The following is a 19712-nucleotide window of genomic DNA, read 5'->3' as shown; positions in this document are numbered from 1 at the left end:
AAGGTGTACTCGGTAAGAGTGTCCAACGCATGGCTCGAATCCCATCGCCCGGCGCGGCAGGCGAAACAACGGCCGCGGGTTTCTTAAATCCTCCCAGCAGCAGCAGCGGCGGTGCTAAATGGGCTGGACCACAGGTGAGTCCATCGGCAGGTCAAGTGTGGTGGAGTCAAGGTACTCACACTTCTCCCCACTAAAAATGCCGCTGGAAACGGTTACCGGTTGCCGTGACTTGTATAACCGGTAATCGATTCTCAAAAACGGTTACCGGGTCACCGGGGTTACCGGATTACCGGTTAACAACCCGAGCGCGGAACCCACCTGGGCGCTGGGTTCGTCGGAGGTGAGGAAGTCGAGGGCTCCCTTCATGATCCAACTCGCCTGGCTCTCCCCGGGGTGCACCCTCGCCGTGAGCACCACTCCCAGCTTCCCGGCGTGCTCCTCCGTGCGGTCATCCTGAGCCGAGTCTATGGAGGGGGGGGGGGGGGGTGGAGGAGGGAGGAGGAGGGGGGAGGAGGGGGGGTGATGACGTACGGCTGCTGGTGGAAACTGCGATGACAGCTCAAAGAAGCGCAGGGAGACGCGTGCCTGGGATTGCACTGTTGAATCGATATATTGATGAATGAATAAGCGATCAATCGATCATTTAAACCATGATCAAATAATCAATAAATCGGCCGATCAATCAACAAATCAATCGACCGATCAATCAATAGACCAAACGGTCTATTGTTACATAAATCGACTAATCAGTGGACGGATCAGTCAATAAGCCAATTATTTGGGTGATATTTAAATCGTCTGATCAATAAATCGACCCATAAATCAATCGAGCAATCAATCGAGCAATCGCTCGAGCGACGCACGTACGAATCATTCAACCCATCGATAAATCCCGTAAATATTCACAACGATGAACGTTATGAGACCTCCTTTGCCAGTAACAAGATAACTGGCACAAAAACTGACACCTTTATTCAAGGCATCATGTTTGCAATAACCACAACACAAGCAGTCACAATGCAAACAAAAAAGACAACTCTGAGACGGGTGTGGACCAATCAAATTCAAGGACAGTGCATATTATTATCAGAGTTGTCTCTTTTGTTTGCATTTTTAAAGCTTGTGTTGTGGTTATTGCAAACATGATGCCTTGAATAAAGGTGTCAGTTTTTGTGCCAGTCAAAAGGGTAAAACCTATTCCTACAACGATGAACGTGTCGAGCAAATCTGCGAGGTGCTGCCGTCACAGCCAGCGGGCCCGGCCGGCCCGGCCGGCTGGCTGTGCCGCGCGCCGTACCGGGCGGGAAGTCGGTGACGGTGAGCAGGAAGCAGCTGTTGCCGGCGCGCGTGCAGCACAGCGAGTCGCGGCGGAGGCGCGCGGCGCGCCGAGGGTGCGCCAGCAGCGCCCGCACGTGCGCCTGCAGCTCGGAGAAGGAGTAGGGGTAGCAGTGCGCCAGGTAGCACGTGTCGCCCACGTGCGCAAACTCCTGCCGCTCGCGCGCCACCGGCCACGGGAGACACACACACACACACGCGCGCACACAGAGAGAACCAACAGGACAATCGATCAGTTGACCGGTCGATCGACTGACCAATCGATCAGTTGACCGGTCGATCGACCGACCAATCGATAAGTCGACCTGTCGATCGATAAACCAAACGATCAGTTAACCGGTCGATCGATAGGGCAATCGATCGGTCGAGCGGTCGATCGACAGACCAATCAATCAGTTGATCGTTTGATCGACAGGCCAATCGATCAGTCGACCGGTCGATCGATAGCCGCTGAGCGCACATTCGGCCCAAGGGCCCACAAATGTCAAGCGGCCAGCAACAAGCAGCGCTGTTTGAGTTGCGATCGATGCCGCGTGTAACGCGCCTCTTGAATCGAGCGGAGGAAGCGGTGAGCCAAGCTCACAGGAGAAGTAGCCGTGGCGGTCGCGGATAAAGAGTGACGAGGAGGGGAGTGAGCGCCGGAGAACGAGCGAGTGACCGGAGTGAATCACCGAGTGCTGGGTCACCATTCACCCTGACTGCTGCTGCTGCTGCTGCTTTGGGACGACTTTTGACCCCCCCCCCCTTGTCACACGGCGTCACAAAAAGTCAGACCCCCCTCAAATATGACGTCACAAAGCTCTGCCCCCCCCTCCCCCAAAACCATATTTCCATTTTTAAAATAAAACATGCTTCAAATCGCTTTAAACTGTTGTCATTGTAGTGGGTGTTTAATGTGGCGCTGCACTCTGATGCTGTAGGAGAGTTGTTATAACAATTCTATATTTATTTAAAGTTGCGCATTTTCATGTGACGTCACATTTCTCAAACCCCCCCCCCCCCCCCTCGTCACACATCGTCACAAATGTCTGACCCCCCTCCCGCCCCCCCAGGTGCGTGACGTCATTTATGGACGGCCCCTTTACTCTCAATTCCAGTATAGGGTGCGGTGAGGCAGCAGGTGGGCGCTCCACTCACCATGAGGAAGTCGAGGCAGTAGAACTGCACCCCGGCGGGGAGTAGCGGATTGCGGCTGGGGTTGCTCCAGGGTCCGTAGCGGATGTGGTGTCCAGTCCGGCACCAGCCCGGAGCCCCGGACCTCGCCGCCACCTCCGAGTACACCAGCGGGCGCATTCCTGCTGAGGTTCGCGGTTCGAATCCGGCGAACCGCCCCGGTTAATAGCGCGGTGTGCATTGACCACGGCAGATACACGCCGCCGTCTGCTTCGCCGCGATCATCTGACGTCACTAACCTGTCTCAACCACCCATACGATTAACTTACAACCACTCACAACCACCGACTCACGACCACTCTATTATCTCAACCGCCCACACCCCCCACCCCCTGGCTGCAGCTCTTCCGCATCGTGTAGCCGTGTGGAGGAGCTGCAGCCGAGGGGAAAGGACAGGAGGCAGCCCAGTGAACCCATCCATCCACAACCACCCAACTCACAAGCTTCCTAACCAGGGCACGGAGCGACTGCCCCGGGCCCCGCGCTTGGGGGGGGGGGGGGCGCTGTGTATCGACGTCACAGTGTCAGATGCAACACTTCCGGTTTAGTTTGAAAGCGTAGTGGGATTTGCCCCGAGCCCCGCACCCCCTCCCCCCACTATGGCCCACCCTGACCCTGACCCCATCTCGCACGGATACCCCCGCCGGCACCGCACCGTGGCTGTAGAGGCTGTCCCGCTTGAGGAGGTTGGTGATCACGAACCGGTACGAGGGGCCGGGGACCGCTCTCTGCACGCGGAAGTAGAACCACTGCGTGTGTCGCTCCGTGTGCAGGTCGCTCCGCAGCACCAGCTCGTACTCGAACTCGCCCCTGCCAAAGACAAAGGTCATCACCCTGCCGTGTGGCTTCTGCAGACCGTTGGGGCAAGTGCCGTTAGCGGGTAGCACCTGTGAAGGTAGAGACGGCACGAGAGTGGGGGGGGGGGCAGCACCACGCACCACGCCCGGCCGTCTTTGTCTCCCGGGTGGCGATATGTACACATTGCATCAGGTATTTGAGGCTGAGTCGACGTAGGAGACGCCCAGAACTGGTTCAGATAATCATCACTGGTGTTGGCCGTGAGCGGGAATCGAGTTCTTAGTGCAGCGCGCTAACCGCTACACTACCGCTCCCCACACACACACACAGGTACACACACAGGTACACACACACAGGTACACACACACAGGTACACACACACAGGTACACACACACACACAGGTACACACACACACAGGTACACACACAGGTACACACACACAGGTACACACATAGGTACACACACAGGTACACACAGACACACACAGGTACACACACACACAGGTACACACACACAGGTACACACACACACAGGTACACACACACAGGTACACACAGACACACACACAGGTACACACACACACAGTTACACACACACACACAGGTACACACACACAGGTACACACACACACACACAGGTACACACACACAGGTACACACACACACAGGTACACACACACAGGTACACACACACAGGTACACACACACACAGGTACACACACACACAGGTACACACACACACACAGGTGTGCGCACACGGCGCTCGCTTACACTCGCCGTGCTTGTCTCAGGTTCCCGGACTCGAACCGCGACTCAAAGACCAGCGCGGGCGCACAGAGCCCCGTGCGGGGCGCGGAGAGCGAAGCGGTGGACGAGGTGGCGTCGGTGGACGACGTGGACGAGGTGAGCGGGACCAGAGGCCGCGTTCCCCATCGGTCGGGGTCGAACACGACCTGGCGGCCTCGCCACGCGGCCGCTGAGGACGCTCGACCGCCGCCCCCCGTGGCCCCGTGCCGCCCACATCCCGGCCACGTGGCCTCGGCGAGGCGCTCACCTGGGCACAAAGATTAAAAACTACTCAGCTGTAAACTATTTTAAACTATTTGGTTTATTTTACCAGGTAAAGCCCACCGAGCTGTATAGCTTATTTTTAAGAAGCGACCTGACTATCACAAATGATAGCTCAACGAAGCGGGCTTATCACCGTCATCGTGTGGCTATGTATGGCAAGCCGGACACTCTAAACGCGTGATGTTGATTCTAAATGTGGAGGGAAACGCCGGAGGAACCGCAGAAAAATCGACGCGACCACGGGTGGGGAGAGACACGCAAACTCCAAATATACAGCAGCAGGCGTCAGGGTCGGAATAGAACCCACGACCTCCTGTGTACCAGGCGAGGTAGTTAACATCTCGCCACCGTGGCTAAAACGGTTGATGTCGCCACGGCCACCGCGACCATCAACCTCATCGTTACCAACGCTTCCTACCCTCCACCAGTTCCCGTACGGGGCGACCTGCAAGACCTGCCCTGACCGTCTCCCACCATCTGCCCCGAGGTCTTCTCTCCTCCCCATGGTCGCCAGACTCTTAGAGACCGCTCCAATGTCGGGTCTCGGTCACCGGCCCTCAACTCTAAATCTGCACCCACGTGTCTGTCCCTCACAGGGCAACCGCTTCCGCTCAATCAGAGCTACAACACTCGCATGCCACGGTCTCTTCCGGACCTGTGCATTGCTTCTCCTATCTGGGACACGACATTCACAGCGTCCGTCTCAGACACCTGGGCACAAATGCCTGCGACTTTATTTCCGAGATGATTAAGGTTGAGATCTCTGATCCCCACAGCAACACAGATCCCTCTGTAGTCTCTGGTTCTCACTGATTCCCACAACAACACAGATCCCTCTGTAGTCTCTGGTTCTCTCTGATCCCCACAACAACACAGATCCCTCTGTAGTCTCTAGTTCTCTCTGATCCCCACAACACAGATCCCTCTGTAGTCTCTGGTTCTCTCTGATCCCTACAGCAACAGATCCCTCTGTGGTCTCGGTTCTCTCTGATCCCTACAGCAACACAGATCGCTCTGTAGTCTCTGGTTCTCTCTGATCCCTACAGCAACACAGATCCCTCTGTAGTCTCTGGTTCTCTCTGATCCCTACAGCAACACAGATCCCTCTGTGGTCTCTGGTTCTCTCTGATCCCTACAACAGCATAGATCCCTCTGTAGTCTCTGGTTCTCTCTGATCCCCACAACACAGATCCCTCTGTGGTCTCGGTTCTCTCTGATCCCTACAACAACACAGATCCCTCTGTAGTCTCTGGTTCTCTCTGATCCCTACAGCAACACAGATCCCTCTGTGGTCTCTGGTTCTCCCTGATCCCTACAACACAGATCCCTCTGTGGTCTCTGGTTCTCTCTGATCCCTACAGCAACACAGATCCCTCTGTAGTCTCTGGTTCTCTCTGATCCCCACAGCAACACAGATCCCTCTGTAGTCCCTGGTTCTCTCTGATCCCTACAGCAACACAGATCCCTCTGTAGTCTCTGGTTCTCTCTGATCCCCACAGCAACACAGAACCCTCTGTAGTCTCTGGTTCTCTCTGATCCCTACAGCAACACAGATCCCTCTGTAGTCTCTGGTTCACTCTGATCCCCACAGCAACACAGATCCCTCTGTAATCTCTGGTTCTCTCTGATCCCTACAGCAACACAGATCCCTCTGTGGTCTCTGGTTCTCTCTGATCCCCACAGCAACATAGATCCCTCTGTAGTCTCTGGTTCTCTCTGATCCCCACAGCAACACAGATCCCTCTGTTGTCTCTGGTTCTCTCTGATCCCTACAGCAACACAAATCCCTCTGTAGTTTCAGGTTCTCTCTGATCCCCACAGCAACACAGATCCCTCTGTAGTCTCTGGTTCTCTCTGATCCCTACAACAACACAGATCCCTCTGTGGTCTCTGGTTCTCTCTGATCCCCACAGCAACACAGATCCCTCTGTAGTCTCGGTTCTCTCTGATCCCCACAACAACACAGATCCCTCTGTGGTCTCGGGTGCCCTGCTCTTTGTGCTCAGACGTGGCTCTCTTCTCTTCCAATGTGGTTCCATTTCACAAAGGGTACCCAATGAATGAGGAAACAGAACCACGCACGCCCAAGATGGCATTTTACAAAGGGTACCCAATTAATGAGCTGACAAGACGCATGCCTTTTACAAACTGTACCCCAACGGCGAACCTCTGCATCATGCGGCAAACACACTGCCGCTCGGCCACGTCACCGTCCTAATTAACAAAAGAATGAACGAACAAACGAACGATTCAACGAGTGAGTGAACGACGTAACGAATGAATGAAACGTGCCGCACCGGAGGGCGGCCACGCGTCGCGCTCCTGGGCCGTGGCCGCTTCGTGGCACGGGGTGCCGCTGCTCGGGCCCACGCAGTCCCGGGGCCAGAAGGGCCCGTGCGAGGATGGGGGGCCCAGGAGATCCTCCTTCACGGGCCCCATGTCTCCCCCCCTCCTCCTCCTGGGCCATCGCCGCATGCCGCACGCATCCCTACGCGGCCGCTCGCCGCCTCGCTAATGCCACTTGGCGTCGGTCGTCGTTGTCGCCGTCGTCATCGTCGTCGTCATAATCATCGTCGCCCCCCACGTGGTCAAGCTGTCATCGGTCAACGTCGCCGCCTGAATCTTTGTCACCGATGGGTTGATACGAATGTGATGGGTGGACGTGGTGGTGATGGTGGTCGTGGTGGTGTTGGTTGTGGTCGTGCGATGGAAGTGGCGGTGGTTGTGTTGTTGTGGTGGAGGTTGTAGCGGTGTCGTGGTGGTGGTGGTGATCGGTCACGGCAGTGGTCGCGATGTTGGACTCGGTAGTGGCCTTGACGCTCACGCGGTACGACAGTGGTGACGGTGGTGATGGTGAGTCAAGGTGATCACGTTGATGGTGGTGGTAGCTACGTGGCGTCTTATATCCGAGCAGCTCACTCCCCGTTTAAATGAAACCACATGGCCACAAACATGTTTTATATACAACAAAGAGGTTGGTGGTGGTGGGAGGAGGAGGTGGCGATGTGAGAGGGTGGTGTGAGGGCCTTTCACATTTCGCACCACACCCACCAGCTGCTCTCTCGGGGATCATTGAGATGGCTTCGTGATTTATCGACCTCTGAATAGCGTGGGCCACACCTCGTAGAAGTGCGCCCTCTGAATGGGGAGAGCGGAGGGCGGTAGGAGAGGGGGGGGGGGGAAGAGCGATCAATGAAGCGAAATCGCCCACGTGGCTGTGGCGTACGGAGGCTGGGGGCCACGGCAGCGCGGTGGCAACGCCGCACGTGGTCTGGCAGCAAGAAGACTCCGACGCTGGGTTCGATTTGCGACTCGGGCGCCTCCCTCTGTGTAGGCGTTTGTGTGTTTGTGTGTTCTCCACCTGATCTGCATGGGGTTTCTCCGGGTTCTCTGGTTTCCCTTCATCCCAAAACATATGTATTCGTAAATACAAATCGTGCAATGGAACTGGAATTGGAAATGGCAATAGGAATGCTGAAAGATTCCCAGCAAATAACTCAGCTGGGATTACACGCGGTCACCATCGCCCCCCTACAGCAAAAAGCTGGTAGGGCCCTCCTGCAAACAAGGTCTTGAGACTCCGGGATGATGTCCTGGGTAAGCAAGCGGTGTAGAATAATTTACATTGCTAATTGATGCGAATTTATATGAACGACACATGAATAACTCCAGTCCGTGACCGTACATGTTAAATACTGTATTAGTCCATCGATCTATCGGCTTTCCAGGCCAATAGTTTACATCAGCATTTGTTTAAGTCAGCAAACATCGGTGTGCTGAAGTAGTCCTGAAAATAATTGGCGCATTTTGTTCACGTGACAAACGTCAGTACTGTAGTATGCTGTATTGGGTGGAGGTGGGTATACGACACATTTACGCGATCTAACACAAAAAAAAACGTAATAATGAATTACTTTTATGATTACTGAGATGGTAATTACGATGACGTTAATGTTGATGGCGACGATAATGACGATGTTGGAAAAGTGACACTAACAATTACGTAATGATGATCGCGATAATGGTGGCGATGTTGATGACGAAGATAACGATGACGACACGAATGCATTAAGATAACGATCACAAAGTTGATTATCGCCTCCAAAACATCAGCTGCACGACTCCACTGTGCCCCCCCCACCAGCCCCCCACGTTCCATCCCGAACCAAACAGCAGAACGCCAAGTCGGCAAAACATCCCAACTATTCACACGGTTCCTTATTTTTTTAGTGGAACAAGTTACACGGATTATTAATTATTTTTATTATTATTTCTGAGAGGCTTAATGATCGTGCACTCGTGCTGCGTTCACGACTGAACGCTTCGTTAGGCGCCACTTGCTCAGGGGGCCTTGAGGAGTGACCTCTCCACACCCCCTTCCACCCCCCCCCTCCACACCCCCTCCACACCCCCTTCCACCCCCCCTCCACACCCCCCTCCACCCCCCCCTCCACACCCCCCTCCACACCCCCCTCCACCCCCCCTCCACACCCCCCTCCACCCCCCCCTCCACACCCCCCTCCACACCCCCCTCCAAACCCCCTCCACCCCCCCTCCACACCCCCCCCTCCACACCCCCCTCCACCCCCCCCTCCACACCCTCTCCACCCCCCCCCCCCCACTCCGCGGGGCTCTCCAGAGCCCTTCACCAGGACCTTTGAGGTCCGCTCTCAACGTGGGCATCAACAAGCCAGGCTCCTGCTCCTCCTCTCTCTCCCCCAGCACGCAGAGAGAGCTTCAGTCGTGCCCTTGCTTGTCTGCTGCTGCTGCTGCGGTGGCTAGGAGATGTTAACTACCTCGCCTGGTATACAGGTCTTGGTTTCGATCCTGACCGTGACGATGCCTGCTGCTGTGTATTTGATGTTTGCGTGTTCTCCTCGTGGTCGCGTCGATTTTTCTCCGGATCCTCCGGTTTTTCTCTCCACGTTTAGAAACGTGCGTTTAGAGAATTTGTCGTAACGTTCTGACCCCGTGCCCCGACTGGCTATCTGTGCAAAAGAGCTTTACAGTTCATCGGATTCGTCCTCCAGTCACAAATACACATTCCGATTCCGATTATGAATCGGAGGTGCGGGAGAAAGGACAACACATTGACACGGAGCGACAGTAGCGGCAGAGACAGCGTGGCGTTGGGAGACACGGGACAAGCCTTCAGACAAACTCAAGCGGCCTCGAGCGGAGCAACGTCGCTACCATCATGTTCGATGGCCAGTGGTCGAGAAGAAGGAGCGGAAACGCACGCCCGAGAGCGTACGTCCACAAATGGAGACGGAGCAACGAAATCGGCTGCTTGCGCACACAGGATCCCGATGGATCGTTGCAAAAAAAAGGAGTGATCTGCACTGCCCCAACACAGTCGCCCGGCAGCAGCAGCCAATCCATAGCAGAAGCTGCCGCGTGCAGCTGTGGGCCATCTCAACACTGCCCAGAGACTCAAGCCCGACTGAGCTCCCGAGATCCGACGTCGGCCGAGCGCATTCTGTGCAACGTGGCCACGGCGGCCTGGGGCGCTCTCCATTGTAGTCACCATCGCATTGCGCGCGCCTTCCGTTCCATCACTTGCACCCCCCCCCGCGAGATGTGCAGACCGCGTGGGAGTTTGCGCTGCGTCGCGCGCCTAAGATGCATTGCGTGGCAAATGCGGACAAGTGCCCTCATTGCAAAACAAGCGGCGGCCAATAGCAGCAGGGAGGCGAGCTGGTGTCAAGTTCCTACCCCTCTGCTTTTGTTCACTCGCCCGCTGTGGCAAAGGTAATGAATGGCGCACGGGGTGAGCAGCTCGCTCTGCGTTCAGTGTGGGGGAGGGTGTGGGCGTGTGCCGTGCTCGCCTTCACAGGTGCTGCTCGCTAACAGCACTTGTCCCAACAGTCTGTTAAGGCTACACAAGCAGGGATCTTTGCCTTTGAGTGTGTGGGGGCTTGGGGAGGGGCAGCGGTAACGTAGTTGGTTAAAGCACTGCGCTACGAACCTGGCGTCCCGAGATCGATTCCCACTCACGGCCATCGTCGGTGATACATATCTGAAGCAGTCCTGGACCCTCCTCTTGGTCGGCTCAGCCTTAAATTAGTACCTGGTCAAAGAAATGGGGCCGCGCGTGATGACGGCCACCTACCCCCTCGTGTGCCGTGTTGGCCTTCATAGATGACATATTCTACGGTGATAGTTTTTCTACATGGTGCCAGGTTGTGGACGAGTGTCGTTTGGCATGCTGTCCAACGTTTCGCGCCGCGTGCTGGGAGCCTCTTCAAGCGATCGAATGTATCTTCCTCAATGAGCGAATTCAGTTTCCGGAGAAGCTCCCCGGCACGTCGAGCGAAACCCGTGGCACCGCAGCCTATAACACCTGTCAAGCACTGCACCCAGACTTACACAGTGATTCGTGAGCAGTACGATAGAGGAACGAGGTAATCCCAGACGGTGGTGGTGATGGCGATGAGATCGTAAGCGCCGTCCTTGAAGGAGGCGTCAGTCAACTGCGGTAACAAGATGAAGACTTAAAAGCCAGCCGGTTTTCGGCAGCGACAATGATGCGAGCATCGTGGGCGGCTGTCGACTTTGTAACCGCCGCAGAAGCGAGCAGGAGGAAGGAAGCGGTGGCGAGGTGTAGTGACCTTTTGACCTTGCCCTTGAAGCATCAGTTCTTGTATCCCCCCAGTTTAACACAGTGAGCTCATTCCTCCGGCTCACTCGCGCGTGCAGTGAGACTCTGCGCAGGAGGAATTTCGCATTTGCATCCTTCGCGTGCGCCTCTCTACTCACAGAGACCTTCACTGAGACGGGGGGGGGGGGTCTCCACTCCATGCGCCCCTCCCCCCAGAAAAGGGGGTCTGCTTCTCCCGAATCCACAAGCAGAAAGACGTTTTTGGAAATCGCGGATCTCGCGATACAAGTTAAAGGCGCAGCCCTGCAATTGCTTGTTCACGCCACTGCTGGTGGAAGGATCTCCGCAAGAGAGAGTTCCAAAGAGGCCCTCTGGAGCGTGTTTTGGCCTCTTACATACTGGCCCGGCAACGTAGCAATAACACAAATTATAATTTACATTTGCAAAGTGGGGCATTTCATCCGTGTATCCTAATGCGTCCATGTACGAGGAAGCAAGACAAGAACAGAACCTGCAGGGTAAACGGCCAGAACTAGGTGGGAATAAAGACCCACTTAAAGGAGTGAGATTTCAAGAAAGACTGAAATAGCTCCAAGGACTCAGATTGGTTGTTTTACCAATGGAACAAAAGCATTGTTCCATAGTCTGAGAGCTGCACATTGCCAGGCAAAATCTCGATCACCCCAGGAACGGAGAGCCTTGACCTCGGAGTCCTGAGAAGACGGTGATCCGAATATTTCAGGGACATCGTTGGAGTATAAACACGGATCAGTTCCTGGAAATATTTTTGGGGCTAACCCCACTCGATACCTGTTCCGCTTTGCTTCGCTAAACACACGTGGCGACAACACGAGATTCGTTACCATTGCGAGCCGTTGCAGCAAGCATGACATTGCATCTCGAGCGCTTCAAAGCTCTCCGGATTCTTCCAGTCTGAATAAAGATTCGGATTCTGATAAGGCAGATCGATGATTCATGTATGGTTTGTTGGGTCAGCTCGCGTAAGTAAAATGCGTGTCATAAACTCTCCTCCACACGGCGCAGCCGGTTAATAAAGTTGTCACTTGATGAACGCTGGGAATGTATGACTGCTTTAGCAGCAGCACCACCGCTGGTCATCTGAAACCCATTTAGCAATCGCATAAGCGACGTTTTGTTGATAGTTGCAACCAGCAGCATCAGAAAATTGTGGGAATTCTGGTAACTAAGCCCATTTTACTGGCGCGACCGGACCCCATAGCATTCACGTGGTAAACTCGGACGCCGCTAATGCTGTTGATGATGAGCAGGCCTTGCTGTTCTGATGCTGGTGCTGATGACGATGCCTATTCTGTTATTGCCGATGATGATTGCATTGCTGACGATTATATTATTTCTGCTGCTGCTCCTATGAATAATGCTGCTGCTACTATGAATAATGCTGCTGCTACTATGAATAATGCTGCTGCTACTATGAATAATGCTGCTGCTACTATGAATAATGCTGCTGCTGTGAACGCTGCTGGTACGAATGATCATCACGGCGATTCTGACTATTACCGCCCCAGCTGCTCACAGCAACCACGACCTCAACAGCCCAGCCACACCACCAACGCACCTGGAGACCTCCCTTCCTTCACCGCGTCTCTCCAAGGGGCCCGGCTCGACTCCCCCGACACCGCGGCCGCCTCGCACCACGGCAGCCTCTGCAAGAGCTCGCCGCGTCGCGCCGGCCAGAAGGGCCCGTCCTCTCCCAGGAGGGCACCCCTCTTGTCCACGTAGGACCCATCCCGGCGACGGCGCAGCCTCGAGCCGTCCCCGAAGCGGCCCGTACGCATGGCCGACAGAGCCTCGGCGCGACTGTAGCCGCCGAAAGTCCTTGGGAAGACGGGGCGAGGTGGGGCCGTGCTGGTGGTGGTGGTGGTGGCCGCGTCTTCGACGGTCTACACGGGGCGGCGGGGGGCGAGGTCACGGGGTCATCGCACTTTTGACTGCGCTGTGCAACTCCCAAGCTTTGGAACAACGCTTTGCGCCTTTGGCTAATAAGATGATGAGAGTCGTTACAGCTGTTATTTGAGTCGTTCTTGAAAACTCACCTCTTTCAATTTAACTTTTTTTTTTACCAGGTAAGGTCCCACTGAGCTTTACAGCTTTTTTTCAGAAGCGACCTGGCCACAAATGATAGCTCAACGAAGTGGCTCATTACGTGGAAATGTATGGCAGCCAAAACCTCTAAACGTGTGTTTCTAAATGTGGAGGGATAACCCGGAGGACCGGAAAAAAATCCCACGCGATCACGGTGAGAGAGACATGCAAACTCCGAATACACAGGCATGATCGAACTCCACAAGCTCCTGCACACCAGGCGAGATAGTTAACATCTCGCCACCGTGAAGAGATGTTTTCTACCTTTACCCCCTATAGTTCTGGCCGTTTACCCAGCATGCTCTATTTATTTCCTTCTTTCCATCCACACAGTGGCGCATTGCAGGCATCTACGGATGCAATGCACCACTTTATCAACGCAAATTATTATTATTATTTTTAATAACCCGACTGCCTGTCGGCGTCCTCTGCCCTAACGCTGGTGGTGAGACGAGGCCCTAAAGAAGGCTGCCGACTCTGGTGCAGGTTTCAAAGACAACGCCAAATATTATCAGAGCCACGTGTTTGTGTTTGCATGTTCACCACAAGTACGCGTGTGGTTAATGCAGTTACTTGATACCTTGCTAAAATGTTTCATATTCGGCGTTTGAACATCTTAACATAACTCCTGCTTTATTGCCAGCAAGGGTAAAACCTATTCTTATTTTTTCATACTTTGATTCTGGCAAACAGGTCCCAATTATTATTATTCGGATTATCCAGGAAAGCCTCACTCGTGACTCAGGGTCCTGCCAAGTAATGGGCGATGTTGTTACGTGTAATTCTAATCGAGTCATTTATTATGACTTTTTTTATTTAAAAAAAAAATTTGACCGCGGAGTCGACGCACGACGGCCGACTCTTCACGCAAGGCGGCCGCTGGATTCCAATCGTGAACAAAGCACCGAGCACCGCTCTTGGAAAAACCAAATCTGCAACAACAACAACAAAAACACGCAAGGCACAAAGACAAAGATCCCCCGCGAAGCCTCAACAGACTGTTGGGGCAAGTGCTGTCAGGGGAGCACCTATCAAGGCCGGCACGGCGCTCGAGGCGGTGGGTGTCCAACACCACGCCCGGTCGCCTTTGTCTCCCCAGTGCTGATGCTTACACAACGTATTAGGTACTCATTTAAGGCTGAGTCGACCTATGGGATACACGCCCACACACACACACGCGCGCTCACCTGCCACTCCCCTCTGCTTCTCTGCCCGTAGCTCATGTTCGCCTCTCTCTCCTCCTCCCTCTGCGACTTCACCCTGCGACTTAGGAACTCGGTCCAGTACTCAGCGTCTCTCCTCGACACCGTGAGCGGCCACAGACCGGGCCGCGGTGCCTCGGGCAACGGGACCTGAGTTCGACTCCTGACCCCGGCTCTCACAGTATCCTCCTCGCCCTCGTCCAGAGCTCTACCGTCAGCCGCCTCGCCGCTCAGGGGTGGCTGAGCGACAGCAAGCATGCTGCATCGACACATCACAACCAGTGTCATCATCATCAGTATCGTCGTCATCATCATCAGCAGCAGCAGTATCATCATCAGTATCGTCATCATCATCAGCAGCAGCAGCACCAGTATCATCATCAGTATCGTCATCATCAGCAGCAGCAGCAGCACCAGTATCATCATCAGTATCGTCATCATCAGCAGCAGCAGCAGCACCAGTATCATCATCAGTATCGTCATCATCATCATCAGCAGCACCAGTATCATCATCAGTATCGTCATCATCATCAGCAGCAGCAGCACCAGTATCATCATCAGTATCGTCATCATCAGCAGCAGCAGCACCAGTATCATCATCAATATCGTCGTCATCATCATCAGCAGCATCAGTATCATCATAAGCAGCAACATCATCATCATCAGCACCAGTATCATCGGCAGCATCATCAGCAGCAGAAGTATCATAATCAGCAGCAGCAATAGCAGCATGAACAACAAGAACAGAAAATAATCAATACGGTCATCATCGGTGAAAACGGTAGCATCATCATCAACAGAAGCAGCAGCATCGGCACCACCAGAAAAATATCATCATCACCAGCAGGAACAGGAAAGGGTGTTAACGACAGCAGCGATACATCATCAGCAGAAGCAACAATATCAACATAAACAACAAAAGACAAGAATCAATATGGTCACGATCAGCGGCATCATCATCAGCAACAGCAGAAATAAATTAATAACGCTCACCATTGACATCATTATTACCAGCAGCATCATCTTCAGCTGTAGTACGAACAGTATTAGCAGGAGTCAAATAATAATAATCGTCAGCAGCAAAGCAGAAGGCAATGATGAATCTGCATCAGCATCACCCAAATCATCAACCACAAAAAATAGCGATAATCATCAGTACCAGCAACAACAATCGCAGACTCAACACCATCACCACCATCATCATCATCCGCCGTACACAAACAGCGTGGACAATGCAGCACCGATTGGCGACACAGCACGGGAACTGGCCACGCGGTGCACAGGACACCTGGATTCGATCCCGGGTAACGGTGCCACACACCTAGGAAGAGCCTCTTCATCCGTCGCTGATGCCGCACTGATCCGATCCTCCCCGATCCTCCTCCGATTCTATCCCATCCCCGAGATCGTGTGACTGTGTGCGCGCGCGTGTGCACGTGTGTCGATTTGCGTGTTGCAGTCTGCCCCTCCGTGTGTTATCTACCTGTGTGGAGCGGTGGCGCAACGGTTGGCGCAATGTGCTACAAAACCCAGCCACCTGAATTCAATTACCTATCCACCGCCTAAACATCTGTCGCGAGCGTGACATCTGAACTGGTCCCGATTCCTCCCCCTAGGTCGACTCAAACGAGCAGCTGCAGTGCTTTACATCTACGGCACACGAGAAAGTGGCTAGCTGACGGGTGCGGTGCTGGCCACGCTGGGCCGGCCCTCAAATCGGTGCTCGCTGACGGCGCCGGGCGCTCAGACGACTGCTGAAGGCTCCACGCGTCGAGACCGCTCCGCGTGAGGCTCTCGGTACGCCTCGCTGCTCGCACGGGTGCTGAGCAAACATGGGGACGCGCGCACAAAGGTCCCCCGTATAGCCAGCACGGGTTGTTGGGGCAAGTGCTGTTAGCAAGCGCCTACGAGGACCGGCACGGCGCAACCACGACGGGAGGTGGGTGTTGATGTAAGCGCGACGCCCGGCCGCCTTTGTCTCACCGGCGCTGATGTTTTATACACCGCAAACCAGGTGCTCGTATCGGGCTTAGTCGACCTAGGGGAGGCTCAGGACCAGTTCACGTAATCGTCAGCGAGGTTGGCCGTGAGCGGGATTCGTAGTGCGACAACCATTGTGCCACCGCTCCCAACACACGTGGGTGGTGTAGCGGTGAGCGCTACGCTGCGCTACGAACCCGGCGACCCGGGTTCGATTCCCGCTCACGGCCAACACCGGTGACGATTATCTGAACCGGTCCAAGGTCCCCCCACCCCCTAGGTCGACTCAGCCTCAAGTGAGTACTTGGTGCTGTGTGTAAATATCGCCACTAGGGAGACAAAGGCGACCGGGCGTGGTGTTGGTCACTCCTCGTGTGCCGTGCCTGTCTTCAAAGGTGCTCGCTGACAGCACTTGCCGCAACAGTCTTGCCAAGGCTATACGGGGGATCTTTGTCTTTGGAGGGGGGAGGGAGGGGTGCGGTGGGAGGAGGGTGGGCCACCCACGTGCGTCACGTTCACCTGTGCGGAACGGAACACACACGCGCGCCACACACGCGCGCCACACACTAACGCCAAGAGCAGAGTGGAGGTGGCCACCCATGAACCTGACCCCGAGGCTCACGACCACAGCCTGCGTCGCCTTCTCCCTGTGTGAGCGCTGTGCAGCTCGCTCTGATCACCTCCACGTGGAACGCTCGGCCCATTTCTAAAAGGCGGATATGATCCAACAAACACGGTTTGACATCTCTTGTAATTACATCGCAAATCGCTTCTCACAGTCATCCGTGCTGTCGACTTCTGCCCCCACCTCCACCAGGCTCCCTCCTTTCGCGTCCGGATTCAAGACCTTCCGACTCTGCCTGTAATTGTAAAACTTACCACTGCTTCTGTGCAAGCGCCGTGAGACGCAGAGCCACATCGTAGCGTGTGGGCGTCGATGAAGTTCCATACCCTGTCTCGCCAGGAGAAAAAGGCAGTGCAGCAAGTGGGACTAATCGCCGTCTCTTTCCATCTGTACGGGGATATAGTGTTGCCCCCTCGCACACGCGGGTATTCTCCGGGTGCTCGGGTTTCCTCCCCACTTGTATAACAGACACTCATCCTTAATCGACTGAAAACATCTTTAAACTAAAGAAAAAGCCAATGTAGCATAACCCTCCTGAAATATAGTCCTTTGACTCGGTGTGGTTGCTCCTCCATGTGTACACTGAGTCCTCGTTTAACGCGGTTAGATACGTGCCTGAAAAGTGTCGCGTTATAGGAAAAACGCGTTCAGCGAAAACAAGTTCGCCGCTAACGGCGTAACGATCAGCTGTGGCGATAAACGATGTACGCACGCACAGTGAGATAGCGGGACACATAGCTGAAGGTTGATGTATCATTCCGCAAACTGTATCATTCCGCTCAGCCGCGCAGCTCAAGAAAGTAGTTCGTCGTCGACCACTCAGGAATCGTATTATAACGGTGCACGTCCCACGTTGCGCGAAAAGTGTCCCCGAATGCAAACAAAAACATGTTGTAGCAAAAACGTGTTGTATAAAAGTACGCGTTAAGCGAGTACTTACCATAAGTAAAAAAAAGTGTCGTGAAAACTATTTTGTGTTCATGACAATGCAGCCAATAATGCCACAGATGGCGCTGTGAGCAACAAAACTCTAAACAAGTGAAAAAATCTTCTTTGGTTCTTTCAAAACTCTAAACAAGTTAAAAAATGCCACGTGGACCACTAGAGGGCGCAGCAAGCGTGAGCCAATCAATAATAATACTCATTGTTATTGATTCACAATACTCATTGTTATTGATTCACAATACTCATTGTTATTGATTATTATTGAACAAGGCGGCCGTCCAGAATAGAACACCTCCTCTTTCGAGACCCAGACATCATGGCACATCTCCTGGCTTTGACATTCCTCCTCCTTATCGAAGACACTGCTGGTGGTGTAACCATCAACCGCATCGCAACATCAGGAGGAAATGTAATGCAAGCCGCAAAGTAGTCCCATTGTGTAAATGCAACAAAAAACTATGAACCGTATATTAAACCCACAGTTCACATTTAGATACATAGAGACCCACAAAACCCCATAGAGATACATTGAAGACGGATTAAAAACGAAATTCTCTAGAACTGCTGTTTCTGTTTAGTTTGTCCTTCCCGCGCACCTCCGATTAGCGCGGTTGGCTACGTACGGTGCGAAAGAAATTCAATATACTTACACGTACATTCATACATACATACATCTATCAACCGTTCCAACAATATACGTGCGTCGTCTGTTGCGATTGTTAAGATGGGTTCAATTAAAAAAAAAGTTTAGCCAGCAAAAATGGAACTGTTGTATATACAGAGACTCCTCTTCTTTCGAACATTCGACTTCGTAACTTTCGGAGATACGAACAAATCTGTCCCGTATGTACAGAGTCCTGTACTAGTTATTTTCGAAGTCACAGTTGCTGGGAAGCGCGGCATGGGATTGGCTGGGAGGTTCAACAAGCTGGTTAGGCAATGTGGTCGCCCATACAAAGTAATATCAAAACACAAGCGTTACAATCCAGGCTCGACCCCGCTTAGCGCGCGAGATCGGATCGAGATCGAGCGAGCGATGAGCACTGAACACGGCGCTCACCTCTCGAATGAACTTATCCGCGCCGTGTACCATTGCGACATCACGGGCAGGGCAACAACTCGAGAATGAACGTACAACAACAACAACAACGCCTCCGATTGGCACGGCTGGCTACTTACCGTGCGAAAGAAGTTCAACGTAAATTTTGATTTAAAGCTTTCGTGACTGCAGTAATTCATATTCTTAGTTCTTTCGGAAAAGTCACGTTGAAGGGAAACAACAAAATAATAAAATATATATAAAACAATAAAAAAAATTCTCACGACGTCGTGAGAATTTTTATTGTTATATATATTTTATTATTTTGTTGTTTCCCTTCAACGTAACTTTACCGAAATAACTAAGAATAAGTTCAACATACATACAAAGGCAAAGATCCCCCGTATAGTCTTAACAGACTGTAGGGGCAAGTGCTTTTAGCGATGCCCCGATGAAGGCCGGCACGGCACACGAGGGGGTGGGTGGCCAGCACCACGCCGGGTCGCCTTTGTCTCCCGAGCGGCAATGTTTACACACCGCACCAGGTGTACTCATTTGAGGCTGAGTCGACCTTAGGGGGAATCACGCCCGGTTCAGATCAGCATCACCGGTGTTGGCCATGAGCAGGAATCGAAATCGCGTGGGCGGCTTCGTAGTGCAACGGGCTAACCGCCGCTCGACGTTTTCCCCACGTATACACTCACCCACCCACACTCATCCAGGCCACCCTGGCAAATGAGACTCATATCCTCATGTCTCTGAGCTTCCCAACCTGGTTCAACGAAACCAAACCGGACACAACATTCAGGTTCCACGGCA

General features: G+C 53.5%; 1 protein-coding gene across 4 annotated transcripts in view; it reads right to left on the bottom strand.

The window, feature by feature from the left end:
* Positions 1-19146, bottom strand: part of LOC116945163 (uncharacterized) — a 33064-nt gene extending 13918 nt beyond the window's left edge. For 2 of the 4 annotated variants that reach the window (XR_012942620.1, XM_076068918.1), the window contains exons 1-7: positions 14290-19146; positions 12576-12900; positions 4078-4360; positions 3164-3318; positions 2473-2630; positions 1298-1487; positions 319-464 (exon numbers count right to left, since the gene is read on the bottom strand). Coding sequence is in view for 3 of the 4 variants with exons in the window: in XM_076068918.1 (XP_075925033.1) it covers positions 319-464; positions 1298-1487; positions 2473-2630; positions 3164-3318; positions 4078-4360; positions 12576-12900; positions 14290-15036 (2004 nt within the window). In the remaining variant the exon portion in view is untranslated. The remainder of the gene's footprint in view (positions 1-318; positions 465-1297; positions 1488-2472; positions 2631-3163; positions 3319-4077; positions 4361-12575; positions 12901-14289) is intronic. The other 2 variants (XM_076068919.1, XM_076068920.1) reach the window with 2 other exon arrangements.
* Positions 19147-19712: the final 566 nt, after the last annotated feature.

The sequence above is a fragment of the Petromyzon marinus genome, chromosome 23, assembly GCF_048934315.1.
Source record: "Petromyzon marinus isolate PM22_M1 ecotype Great Lakes invasive population chromosome 23, UKy_Petmar_22M1.pri1.0, whole genome shotgun sequence".
Lineage (NCBI taxonomy): Eukaryota > Metazoa > Chordata > Hyperoartia > Petromyzontiformes > Petromyzontidae > Petromyzon > Petromyzon marinus.
The sequence above is the reverse complement of the archived record's forward strand: the minus strand, read 5'-3'. Positions and strand labels throughout refer to the sequence as shown.